We start from the raw sequence: 14,481 nt of genomic DNA, 5'->3' as shown, positions 1-14,481 counted from the left end.
AGATGTGAATGTCGATGTACAGTACAGTGTGCTTGAGTTGGTGGTTCATCATTAGTCTTGTCGGTACGACGGATCTTTTTCTCGGTAAATAAAGAAATGCTGAGGTATCAAGATTCGGAGAAAGAAAGAAAAGTAATGTCAGCTGTACAAAGTTCGTATCCAAACCAAATGCTTGCTTGCGAGGGCGGGTGCGGGCGAGTTTTGTGCGTCACTGAACGACGGTGGGTACGAACGAAAATTTCTATGGGTTACAATGATGCGGAATTCCCACCCGCACCAGCAAGCACTGGGTGTGGACGCGGCTTAAGAGAGAATCAAGACAAGTGTGGTGGGAAAGAGGGTGAAACATAAGCCCTTCGATACGAGGACGTCATGTCTGCTTCCTGGCGTTTATATTCAACTATGGATAGATTTTCGAATCTGGAGGGAATCGATAAGTCTTTCATTAACCTTTTCATCATTAGGAGGGCCTTAGTGATCCTCGTGTGGTTGCTATGTGTGAATCTATGCCTTCTTTTTGGGTATGGGGTAGTAAACATCAGGAATAAAAACTGCATAACAAGGCCTATACTTATAAACACTAGGTTACATTGTGTTTTAGATTGTTGTCTATACCGATTACGTGTATTTACTCATACATCTACCAAACACTTAAAACACAAACTAGACAAAATAAATATTATAAAATTACGGTTACTATTTAGGACTGAAAAAAGTGCAGAAACAAGAAATTTAAAAGGACACAGAAACAAGAGAGAATTTGAGACAGGAGGAAATTCAGAGATCAATACTCATTACTGTATTCCACACTGCACTCAGAAAACGTAAGTAGCTGACTAGAGCGCTTATAAAAATGATAACATCTGGAATGCAATATGATCTTTGAAAATAGTTGGTTATTATGGACACTTGCCTAACCTGTAAATTGGTTATGATCCTTTAAAACGCTTCTACTCTACCGCCTTGATGAGATAAGATAAGGAACAGCGATATCTGTGCAAGGTGTGGCGTGTAGGGACGTCAGATTAGCTAGTCAAAGAAAAAAAAATTAAAAAGATAAAGCGCGGTTATTCATCGAAACATTATTTTTTTTCGATCGTGTAGCAAATTATATATATATATATATATATATATATATATATATATATATATATATATATATATATATATATATATATATATATATAGACGATTTTATTCGTCTTTGGATACATAATTTTTTTTCTCTCTCTCTTACTGGAAGGGTTGGGCATAGCCTTCATTAACATCTTCACTACTAACATGCTCTCCTAATACGAACAGAACAAAAAATATAAATGATGTCTGCAGGCTGAAAGAGTTATCATCATTAGGACAGTCTTTTTTGTGAGATTTTTTTTTTTAACAAGTGTGTGTGTGTGTGTGTGTGTGTGTGTGTGTGTGTGTGTGTGTGTGTGTGCGTGTTTTATTCTTACCACACTACCATGACTCACCTTTTAATTCATTCTCATTACAAGAAAAAAGAGGACCCCCCCCCTCTTTTTTCTTCATAATCTTAACGCTTTCACTCCCATAACGTCACTTTTGTCTTACTCTTATTAGCAAGAGATGGATAATTATAGTGCTTTCTGACAGCAGACCACTTCTTTAACCACTTGACCACTGCCTGTTGTATCCTTAATCCTCTTGTATTTTACTGATCAAAAGTATGTCGATATCAGTGCTTTGAGGCCACGGGTGTCTTTTTCTACATTAAATTTTTGCCACTTACTGACGATTTTATTCACCTTAGGGAAGAATGTTCGAACTGGAAGGATTACATAATTCATTTTTCTGTGTTGAATCAAGCCGTCTGATTGCAGCAAGAATAAACTAAGATGGACGTCACTTTTTATATCTTCAGTCAAATGATGTCTTTTATCATTATAGCTATAATACCACCGCATGATTTTATTCGTATTGAGACTTGGAACTGAATGATCAGATATATTCCTCATTCACACCTTCACTCTTAGGTTGCTCACCTAAGCTGAGGAAAATCGTCTGGTATATAAAAGCAAGAGTTAAACACAATTGACGTCCTTCTGTTCAAGAGGTTATTGTACGATATGGATTAAAAAAAAAAAAATCGGTAGCGAGGACGTGTTACGAAACCTTCCACGAGAAGAGTACGGCGCTATACTTGCCAGGATTAGCAGGTAGCCTAGGAAACGTAAACACAGACTGGCCCGTGGCGATGTTACAAGGTCTCCGGCAGTAAGTACGGAACCTCTGGGATAGCCTACACTATTACAAATTATCAGCACAGATCATTGCATGTTAGGATATCTCTAAGCAAAACTACCTCATTACCTTACAGAATAGAGGAGAGGGTAGCTGAGTGACTCGTGGTTTGAGAGTGAATTGCGCTCCCAGTGTCAAAGTTAGGCTGAAGTCAGAGTCGATGCGTGGATCTGGAGATGGTGGTGGCAAATGAACAAACACTTTCTGTCCAGCGCTGATGATTCCCTAATACGAGCTGGCTTCCTTCTCTCTCTCTCTCTCTCTCTCTCTCTCTCTCTCTCTCTCGAATCAAGCCTGATATACATCCTAATAATGTTCCTTACACCTAAGATCACAACCTTTTCTGTCACAGCTAAGCTAACATTAGGATGTCTAAACGAGCACCCATCACTAAAACTTTCCGTGATCTAAGCCCTCATCATATATATATATATATATATATATATATATATATATATATATATATATATATATATATATACATATATATATATATATATATATATATATATATATATATATATATATATATATATATGAGTTAATAAAGATTGTTTTTAACCTCTTGACTACTCTGGATGTGGTACTCTAACGGCCGGAGAAGTGGTCTGTTGTACGAAGAGACGCGAGTTTGATCTCATGTTGAAGCTGGTTTTCCGGAGATTCCATAACACCCACAGAAATGAAGCGGAAACCATTACATTAGTCCTGAATGAGGTAGCCCTTGCATATTGTATTCAGTATGGACAGTGAGGATTAGCACCGAAGTAGTGACATGTGAAGATGTGTGGCACGAAGACAGTTGGGTTTCAGGGATCAAACTATTAATAGATGAAATTACAGTAATAACCAGATGCCAGCCTCTCACCATTCGTTTACTTTATTCATTTATTCATTCATTTCTTTATTTTTAATCACCAAAGTTCTAGGAGTGAGTCTAGGATTATTTGGCTGTGAAGGAGGGAAATTATATGTGATAACGTAGCTTCCCCGAAAGCGATGTGCTGTGACGTGGGCTGTGACGTAAGCAGCTTGGCGTTTCTTTTTTTAAAATCCTTTCCTGTTCTCTCTCTCTCTCTCTCTCTCTCTCTCTCTCTCTCTCTCTCTCTCTCTCTCTCTCTCTCCTTGTTCTGCTTTGGCTGCTGTCTGGAGAAAAGTTACATAATGATGAAGAAAGTTAGTCCCCTACCTCTCTCTCTCTCTCTCTCTCTCTCTCTCTCTCTCTCTCTCTCTCTCTCTCTCTCTCTCTCTCTCTCTCTCTCTCTGTCATATAAAACTCGTGTGTGTGTGTGTTTGTATATATATATATATATATATATATATATATATATATATATATATACATACATACATTTATATATATATATATATATATATATATATATATATATATATATATATATATATATATATAACAGAACGGAGGAAGGAAAAACAAACGGGTAAAAAAAAACAATCCATGCACCAAATTACTGGTGTCCTCTGTTCATAAAATATCTGTAACAGTTAGACTTGAACAGTTGTGGGTTGAAATTTGGAAGAAAACAACTCTGGGGAAGCGAGTTTCAGAGAGATGCAGTTCGGGGAATGAAAGAATTCTGATAGGCAGAAGTTCTGCAATATGGTTGAGTGACATTCCAGTCATGAGCGCTACCAGATGCCCGTGTAGCACGAGGGAAGGCATGGAGAGGTGGCACCATGGACGCAACTTCATCTGAGCATTTACCAAAAAAATATCTGTAAAATAATGCAAGGGAGGCAACATTCCTTCTTACTTGCAGGGGAGGTAGTTTATATGTAATGGCAGGGTTGTTAATGATTCTAACGGCTTTATTCTGAATCTTGTCTAGTTGTCTTAATGCAACCTCTCCACAACCATTCCACAAGGGTGAGCAATATTCAAGCTGAGAGCGCACATGACTCTTATAAATTATAGCTAACTGCTCATCGGCGAGGAAGTTACGGACTCTGTACAATAATCCAAGTTTTTTTGAGGCGGTTTTAGCAAGTGATCTGACATGAGAGGTCCAGCAGAGGGCACTGTTAAGTGAGACACCAAGAATTTCAATACTTTTGGAGATGGGAATATTAGTAGCATTGAAGGCAATGTACGAATCTGGCAATATCTGTCTATTAGTAAACTGTATATATTTAGTTTTACTAGCATTAAAAGACACAAGGTTGTTTTGTCCCCATTCACTGATTGTAGATAGATCTTGATTTATGGAGATGACTGTACTGAGTTGAGAGCTAGAGATATTAGATTTTGTAAATGGATGTCTGAGTGTGAATGAACTATGTAGTGTTGAGTCATCTGCATATGAGTGAATGGGATTGTGAGTGACAGATAAGAGATCATTAATATGAACCAGAAATAGGATTGGCGCCAGAACTGATCCCTGCGGCACATGACGTTAATTGAGTGGAAATTCGAATATACATCATCTACTTTTACTCTTATTTTCCTGTCACTAAGATAAGAAGAAATCAAAGGAACAAAAGACGTTAGTCCATAGCAAGGGAGTTTGGACAGCAGGGAACGGTGCCATACTCTGTCGAAAGCTTTAGAGATATCAAGAGCTACTGCATGAGTTTCTCCAAAAAGATCAATTGATTGATGGATGGTATGAGTTAAGAGATTGAGTATGTCAATGGTGGATCTTTCGTGGCGAAAACCGTATTGTCTATCACTAATTAAGTTGTTGGATTCAAGATGTTTAACAATATGCTTATTAATTAAAGTTTCAAATACCTTACCAAGAGAAGATGTGACAGCTATTGGTCTGTAATTGGAGGGGTCAGACGAACTTCCTTTCTTCGGAACTGGGTGGATATTGGCTTCTTTCCATGAATTCGGGAATAAAGAAGTACGTATGCATAGTCTGAATACTTTAGCTAGGACAGAGGCAAGTTCAGGGGAACACTTTTTCAAAACAATTGGCGGAATTCCATCTAGGCCTGGAGCTTTGTTGGTAGGTAAATTGTCTAGGATGGATTTTACGTATCTTGTCTGTATTTTAAGTGGGGCAATTTCGGGAGAATCAAGTTCCAGTATTGAGACATTCTGGCTGGTATCATCTATGGTAGAGTTTCTTGCAAAGGTACTAGCAAAGATATCTGCTTTCCCACGTGGGTCATTTGTAATATTGCCATCTGAAGATTTTAGTGGGGGAATGGAAGATGACTTGTTAAAGTTATTATTGAAAGAATTAAGAGTTGACCAGAATATTTTATTGTCATTAGGGTTGTTAAGTAGTTTTGATGCTTGCTTTTGAAAAAAGTTTGATTTAGATAGATTTAATACAGCTTTTGCATGATTTCTAGCAATTTTAAATTGGGAGAGTGATTCAGATGTTTTTGATTTTAAGTAAAAGTTATATGCTAATGACTTTTGGGCTGTTGCTCTGGCACAATTGCCATCAAACCATTTTGGAGAGTTTGATCTTTTAGTGAACTGTTGACTTGGTATGAATAAATCCATACCAGCTAGTATTAAGTCGCAAATGTGGGACTGGGTAGAATTGGGATCACTAGAGAAGAAAGACTGCCATGAAACATCAGCAAGATAATTTCTAAATCCATCCCAGTCTGCCCTGTCAAAGTGCCATCGGGTCACCCTGACAGGTTCAGAACGGGGAGGTGTGGGAGGGTTAACTAATGAGGCTTTGATGAGATTGTGGTCAGAGGATCCAAGTGGTGACAGTACCTCTATCCTGTATTGATCTGGATTATTTGTCAAGAATAAATCCAAGAGATGGGCATTATGGTCAGGATTATCAGGTATTCTGGTTGGTTGCTTTACCAACTGGGTGAGATTAAACAATTCCGCAAACAGCTCGCATTCTAGACCAGCGTCGTCAGTCCGGGCAGAATGCAATAACCATTCAACATTGTGTATGTTAAAATCACCCAAAATGGTAATTTCATTGCCAAGGGCAAGGTCAAGGTTACTCAACTGAGTGGATATGGAATCAAATACACTGGGTTCCGAAGAAGCATTGGGGGAACGATAAACTACACAGATATATTTGGTAATGTTTTGGCAATTTAATTTATATAACGAGTAATCAAAACTGGATGAAGTGAAGTTTAAAATAGTGTCAACTGCATATTGGGATTTGATATAACAACAGGTGCCGCCCTTGTTTCGAAAGTTTGTAAGGAGATGGTAACCGGGAAAACAAAATGGAGATATATCGGTAGAGGGTGAGATTTGTGGTTCTGTGGGGAAAAGGGCCAAAGGGGATATGGATTGAAGGAAAAAATGAACTGAGTTTAAATTTGTGGTAAGGCCGCGGATGTTGGTAAAGAATAAGGCGGACGAGCCGACGAGCATTCCCGGAAATAGCAACAGTGGCTGCCGGCACAGTCGCTTGACGGCGACCGGGAGGACCCTGTGCCTCCAGCCCTACCCTGCCGGTGGTGGCAATCCGAGGTACCACCTCACTGGATAGTAAGATTGCAGCGGCCATTACTAAAGATATGAATAGAAGGTGTGATATGTTATGCGCATGTAGTGTGGTGTAGACAGTTGAAGGTAGAGGTATTATGAGAGCATGCTGGCCTACTCTCTGTGTAAATGAATGCACTGAAAATGTTCAGAAAAGGGAGATGGTCAGGATCAAGTCCTGAGGGCTGGTGAAACGGGTGCTCCGGCTCTCCCTATCACCAGCTTGCCATCAACCTCGAGAATACTGCCCTGTTCGACTGGTGCTACAGTCTACTCCACAAGTATAAAGTATATATATATATATATATATATATATATATATAGTGTGTGTGTGTGTGTGTGTGTTAATATTATACCTGTACCATCTTCCTACCAACCTACCAGCCAATCCACTCACCCACCAACCTGTCTGAGTATCTGTGGCCTACTCACCCAAGTTCATCCAGAGCGACGCAAACAACACAGGTGACACCTGCCCTAATTAGGGGAGCTAAGCCACACAATCCTTCACCTCACGTCAGCAACAGCACCGTGGTGGGGTGGGAGGGGACGGACTGATGGGATGGGATGGAGTGAATGGATGGAATGGAATGGAGGAGTGAGATGGAAGGAATGAAGATGTGAAATTGATAAAATGAAGAAATGAAGAGGTTGGATGGAGTGCAGGCGTGGGTTGGATGGAATGAGGTGTGGGACTAATAGGATGAAGGGGAGAGATATGGTGAAGGGACAGAACGGAAGGGAGGGATGGAATAGATGGAGAAGGTGTGAGGTAGATGGAATGAAGGAATCTGATGGACGGAGTGAGGGTGTGAGATAGATGGAATGGAGGGATGGGATGGAATGAAGGGATTGGATGAAATGCCCGGATAAAATCATTTCAGTTTAGTCATATTAAAAAATAAGTAACTAACAGGACGTCATTATGAGTATTTCTTTTTAACTCTCATCCCAAACCGTGCCACCCATACTGAATGTATTTATCTGGAATTGCTTAGATGAAAATTAGACAACACTGTAACGAATGCTTGTAACCCTCTCAGTCCAAGCATAAAATCTACCGGGTTAAGGTTATATCAAACAAAATATACTTGTTCTTGTTTCTCTTTCTGTCCTAGTGCTCGTACACAATATGAATAAAATTGTCTGAGGTTAGATTAGAATGATGAGACGCCTCCAGACTGGATGTTTCTCTCACTTCAGGTCAGGCCCAAAGCATATCTCAGTCTATCAGTCATTCAGTCAATTAGTCAATCTGTCTATCTATCTCTGTCTGTCTATCTATCTATCTATCTATCTATCTGTCTATCCATCGAATTACAGCCATGCGCCTTAATTTCGTAATTGGTGGCCATAAACAAATTGCCTTCACGTCGCTCCGTCCTCTATCATTTGGCTGCCCTTCTTCCAACTCACACCTTTCTCTCTTACGAGTATATCTCTCCACTCCATCTTTCTGTCTCATCCTTGGTCTCCCTCTCCTCTTCTCTTACCAAACATACTAAATAACATTATCTGTAGTTAAGACATATTTAACAAAGAATATGACGACATCTTAGTGAAATCTTCTAACCCCTTCCTTCCATGGTGGTATACACAAGCTGAATAAAACACGCTGGGATTATTCAGTTTAAAATATAATATTACCACAGTGAATTCATCCTGCCACGTCAGTCCTCTCCTTACTCACACTCGGTAAAGTCGTTCGTGGTTAATCAGAAAAGGATAATGGGTTAATCTAAATGCAGTCCTCCTCAGTGACGTAGGACATCTGAACGGTGTGGGCCTATCCTAAAACAATTTGCAGAGAGGAAATGCTTGTCATCTTTTTCCCTGTGTTCTGTCATCTTGTCAAAGCTCCTTCACTACGAGAGGTCTCCACTGTGTTGAAAGAAATCGTTCCGCCGAAGTAAGAATAAAATGAAAAAAAAATGTAATGGAGGGATTATATCGCGAGAATATTTGGGAATAAGACCGCAGAACACACACACACACACACACACACACACACACACACACAGGGAGAGAGAGAGAGAGAGAGAGAGAGAGAGAGAGAGAGAGAGAGAGAGAGAGAGAGAGAGAGAGATGGCAATGCACGTTCGCACGGGAATGCTGGAAACACTTCATTCCAGATGCATAACCAACAGCACTTTTCAAAAATATTATCATTGCCTTGTTACCTCCATGATTATGATGACGTCTTCTGTGTTCCGTTCTTGTTACCTCAGGACAACTTTATTCAGCTCGGGGGAGGAGGGGGGAATTTTCGAACCTACCATAAAACAGTCGAGGCTTCATGTTTAGAATGTTATGAATGACGCACTGAGCTGTTTCATACAACGTGATTCGCTACCTTGAGACCCCAGAAAAGCGTCAATATATCCATTACTGATGAAAGGAATTGAATTAAACTCCAGACTTACATATTTCGGTCTATTTCTGTCATAAACTGCAATTGAGAAACTCCCCGATATTGGAACTGAAAGACATATGCTGGAAAAGAAATGCTGTTCTGTCACCAGCACGGCGCTACGTGGACATCAGCTGGTCAACTATACCTTCATCCAGTGATCATGCTGTACTCGATGACTGACAGCATATCCTTCAGATGTAACCCAAGATTTTTTTTTCCCCCTGGCTGTTGGGCTGCTACAAGGGAAATGGATTTTAAAACAAGCCTGGCACACTTGTTTAGTTAAAAGAACACATTGTTAGGGGGAATACAATCATCCCAGGGGATGAGTTGCACCGAAAACCCGCTAGTTTGGAGCATCGGGTTTATTTGTGTTTTATCGCTGAAGGAGACCTATATCAAAACTTGATGAAACTGTGGATAAAAAAATGTGATAAAATGAAAAAAATAAGTATATATTTCAATTAAATGGGATCATTAACAGTTAATATATAGAAATTATTTAGGGAACCCAGAGTAGTTAATCATCCTGTATAATGTGAGGAAGATAACAAAAATCTGTAAGAATTGTTTTCCAAGGTAGAAAAAAAAAATACTGATCTAAATATCATTACTAAATTATAGTCTCAGACTTTTCACCTTAGAAGAGATTTTATTTCTTGCACATCATTTTCCTAGACACTTAGAAAGCAGTTAAATGTTCTGCACACCATGAAAAATACCCCTTTCACATGGTTATACATTTTCGTCTTAGACTGTGCCGTGGAAAAGACAACTCATGGACGGAGAAAATTATACTACATATTGAAATTGTGTTTGTTTCTTTATGCAAGGTAGGGTAAAATTTGGAAGCCTGCAAAAAGAAAATTGCTGATATTCCCAGAAAAATATTTAAAGAAAGCCAAAATCAGCATTTAAAATGAGGGGTCTGGACGCATTGTATGTTAACTTTGATGATTCAACAGTTTCAACCAAAACTGCCTTTACAATGAGCACAACATAGGTTAGTGAGCATAATTTCTTCCATTTGAAAAACTCACAGCACTTTGAAATCAAGACTCAGAATCTTTGGGCCATCTTGATTCGACTTAATTCTAAAATCGGTTTAATCTTTTTCAGATCACGAAAAATATCCCTTCTGGTTCAATATGTTACTTTTCTGAGGATGTGTATTGGTTCCATATAATTCTAGAATCAGTGAAATCTTTTGCAGGCCACGAAAAATGTCCCTTCCACTTCGACCTGGAGCTGGACCATAAACCCCCAACCCGCGAGGACATAATCCCAGAGTTGGCCTCAAGCTACCGGTCTCTCCTGAAGGGGCTGGGCGAGGACCCGAACAGAGAAGGGCTCCTGAAGACTCCGGTGAGAGCAGCCAAAGCCATGCTCTTCTTCACCAAGGGCTACGACCAGACCATTGAAGGTGAGAGCAACTCTTAACTGTACTTAGGTTTTTTAGGTCCGTATACCAGTCAGCTTAGAGGACCTTCTAGGCCAGCACCTCTTCCTTAGCCATGTAACTGGCTATTATAGTTTATTATTCTCTTGCATGTTCTTGTATGTTAAGGAGGCTTTCCAGCACAATTTTCTAAGCAATTTTATTTGCTTACTACGGCTTACCGTTCTGTTGTATCTGTATGTTTTTGTCAAATTGTTAACCCTCTAGCAACTCATTCTTGGCGATTTTTTGCTCAGTGCAGCTTATTATTTAATTCTACTTTGTATATGTCTTTTTATATCAAAGCAGTTTGCATAAACATGAATAATATGTTAACGTACAGATGCACAAACTGGTAAGGATGAGTAGGTAGAGCCGCGTGACCCCACAAAAATACGTCCACAGATACCACAGCCACATCCTTCCTATACTATATATCCTTCCTCTAATAAAATAACCTTTATATAATGCATCCTTCCTATAATTAAACATCCATCCTAGCCGCTTAAGGTTTGGTGGATCTGTTACTGTTTATTTTCCCTTGTACTCCTGATATTTGAGGAGTCTTCGGCCTTTACCAACTCTTCTTTACACTGACTCTGCTTTTTTCATTTCTGTATAGTTCGTCCATTTTAACGTGGCGGAGATATTTGTTCTTTTATTGCATATTTCCCGTAGGTCAGTGACAGAATACAATACTATGGCTGTATATAATATAAATAGCACCTTTCGTGACTAGCATCGTATTCTAGTGCTGAACCCTTGCTACAGCTCGACAGTTTAGGCCAATCTGAAGTGGACAGAGTTTGTGTGCTGACTGTGCAATCTTACGTCTCTAGTATGTGTTCACTCTTCCATTTTTTGACTTATATGTGCTGACTAAGCCGTCTGATAACTTTAGTCTGCTCTAACAATATTATCGCTTGTCTCTAATGTGTGCTGTGCTGGATTTCAAAAATAAATATGAGTTACTGAGAATGGGAGTCTGCTTGACAGCAAATTATCCGCACACTCTTAACTAATGGAAGGTACTGAAACTTGTGACGTCACCACCCTAAGCTTCACCTACTATGCTGAACAAAGTGGGATGTATTAGTTCGCGTGATATCATGCTCCTTGGCATTTCCACTCTGTTATCAGGTAATGGGAGGCTACACACACACACACACACACACACACACACACACACACTACAACTTTAACAAAACTGCAGTATATTCTGTCACCAATTATCAGATGACCATAGTTGTTACCCTCTGCCACAGCCGTACTGCACTACATTTGCCAGATGCATTAACAGCCATTCTGCACCACAAATAGTATTCAGTATTCTAGCACGAACTATCTACCTGGCTGTAAATTGTAATAATATTCTATCCCGCTGTGCGATGCTTTTTTTTCTTCAAGCTTATTACCCTAATCAGCCTGGTGACTTTTTTTTTCATTTTATTCTTGCTGTTCCCAGTCGATTTTATTCTATTTAGGGAGACCATTTAGTAGTTCAAGAGGCTCTTTAAGGCTGCATTTAACCCCTCTAATTCAAAAACTAACTCCTTAAGCTGAATAAAATTGAAGATACTAGGAACGAAATATAAAACACGTCACGGCAAAGAAGGAGTTAGATCTTCATTCGGCTCAGTAACTGCGATCAGTGGAATGTGGAAGCGCTTAAGGTCTAATCTGACCGAGTTGGCTAACTTCTTTATAACCTAGTCAGAGGTGTATTAGCGCCAGTTCTGGGTTTGAGATTCTTTCAGATCTGACTGAGAGGGAGAGAGAGAGAGAGAGAGAGAGAGAGAGAGAGAACTGTTTTGTATGTGTGTGTGTGTGTGTGTGTGTGTGTGTGATTACTTGGATGAAGAGAGAATCAATACCAAATGAAAAGATTGATAACTGAAAAGATACAACAATTATGCTTCAGCATGAACAATTCGACTCATGACATGCAGTAATTCAACACTACACATCAACATATACAACTTTCTTCTGGAACACTGCATACGAACCACCCAGCATCTGTAAGCATGTGCACTGATATGAATGATTACTCGTATGTGGGCGCATGGAAGGGTGAGTGACTGATACCGCACTGTATTTCTGAGTGTCTGAAGAACAAGACTGTAGCGAAGGGCATGTCCAGAATTGATCAACCCCCCTTCTCATTCCCCCCTCCCCGTCTTCTCCCCAGACATCAAGCAGGTTCTTAAGTACTGAATGTTTGGTGAGTTTAACCTGCCTGACTCCCGCTGTGTTGATGAACCTGGGGAGAACAAGCTTCGGTAAAGGCAATTTGGTGGCCCGCTTACGAATACCTCTCTCTCTCTCTCTCTCTCTCTCTCTCTCTCTCTCTCTCTCTCTCTCTCTCTCTCTCTCTCTCTCTCTCTCTCTCTCTCTCTCTCTCTCTCTCTCTCTCTCTCTCATAAACACACACACACACACACACACACATATATCTATATCTATATCTATCTATCTATCTATCTATCTATCTATCTATCTATCTATATATATATATATATACCCCCCTGGGGGTAGGGGGGGTTTTCAAGAATACTCCCCCAGTATCCCTGCTTGTCGTAAAAGGCGACTAAAAGGGTTGGCGGAGGGTTAGTGCCCCTCCCCGGAAAACAACTAACTAAAAAAACAAACAAGAAGCCTCGGACAAGGACTGACCAAACGATGACGACCCAGGACCGGACAAAGGACTTGGTAATGAGTACATGGAATGTAAGAGGAGCGAATGATGAGGTGAAAGAGAGAGAGATTGTCCAGGTGCTTGAGGGTGCGAAAGTGGATGTATGTGGAATAACTGAAACAAAATGGAGAGGAAAAAGTGTGAGAGAATGGGAGTATGGATGGGGTATATGTGCAGGAGTAGGTGAGAATGAAAGGGCGAAGGAAGGAGTATGTATAGTTGTGAGTAAAAGATGGAAGAAGAGCATAAGACAGTATGGATCAGTTGGGTCAAGGATTGTGTGGGTAAAGTTGAAAGTTGGAATACAAATGTGGGCGATTGTGTGTGTGTATGCACCAACGCAAGATCGTGCTAGAAGAGTGAGAGAAGAGTTCTGGACAAATGTAGAAGTGTGCATGGAAAAGTTTGGAAGGAATGAGTGTTTTTGATTGGTGATATGAATGGTAAAGTTGGGAATGCGAAGGTGGATGGAATAGTTGGTGAGTGGGGTGTGCCTGCTGAGATAGATGAGAATGGGAGTGCGTTAGTGGACATTTGTGCTGGGAGGGGGCTGGTGGTAGCCAATACTCTCTTCAGGCATAAAATGATCCACAGGTATACATGGCGAGTGATGAGAAGGGTGGGTGGTGAACTGAATGAAAGGAAGGCAATGATTGATTATGTGTGTGTGGATGAAAGGATGCGAAGATGTGTAATGGATGCAAGAGTTTATAAAGGTTGGGGGAGTGGACTTTCTGACCACTACTTGGTGGTGGCCAGAATCAAGGTCCTATTAGAATGGAGAAATAGAAGAAGGGAAAAACGAGAGGAAGGAGTAGTTGCAAGGAGAGTGGAAAGGTTACAAGAGGATGAGAAAAAGGCAGAGTATAAGAGAGAACTGGAGGAACGATTGTGCAAATATGAATTGGAGCAGATGGGAGACGTGGAAGGTGTGTGTAGCATATTTACAGAAGAAATAGGTGCAGCATGTGATGTGGTGTGTGGAAGGAAGAGAAGACGGAGGGGGGTGCAAGGAACAGCGTGGTGGACTGAAGAGGTGAAACAGGCTGTGGCACAAAAGAAGAAAGCATACAATGAATGGATGAGAAATAGGGGCGTGGAAGAAGTTGAGAGGCGGAAGAGAGAGTTATATATAGAAAGAAAGAGAGAGGTGAAAAGATTAGTAAGAGAGAGTAAGAAGAGAGTGGATGAGGAATTTGGTAGGAATTTGAGTGTAAAGTGGA

General features: G+C 40.2%; 1 protein-coding gene across 1 annotated transcript in view; it reads left to right on the top strand.

Annotated features, from left to right (window-relative positions):
* The window catches only part of Pu (GTP cyclohydrolase punch), a 46,219-nt gene that overhangs the window by 9,629 nt on the left and 22,109 nt on the right, over positions 1–14,481 (top strand). The window contains exon 2 of the mRNA XM_080284521.1: positions 10,339–10,548. Within this exon, the coding sequence (XP_080140647.1) occupies positions 10,339–10,548 (210 nt within the window). The remainder of the gene's footprint in view (positions 1–10,338; positions 10,549–14,481) is intronic.

The sequence above is a fragment of the Coenobita brevimanus genome, chromosome 101 (assembly GCF_032717465.1).
Source record: "Coenobita brevimanus isolate Jiangsu-jjx chromosome 101, ASM3271746v2, whole genome shotgun sequence".
NCBI lineage: Eukaryota > Metazoa > Arthropoda > Malacostraca > Decapoda > Coenobitidae > Coenobita > Coenobita brevimanus.
The sequence above is the reverse complement of the archived record's forward strand: the minus strand, read 5'-3'. Positions and strand labels throughout refer to the sequence as shown.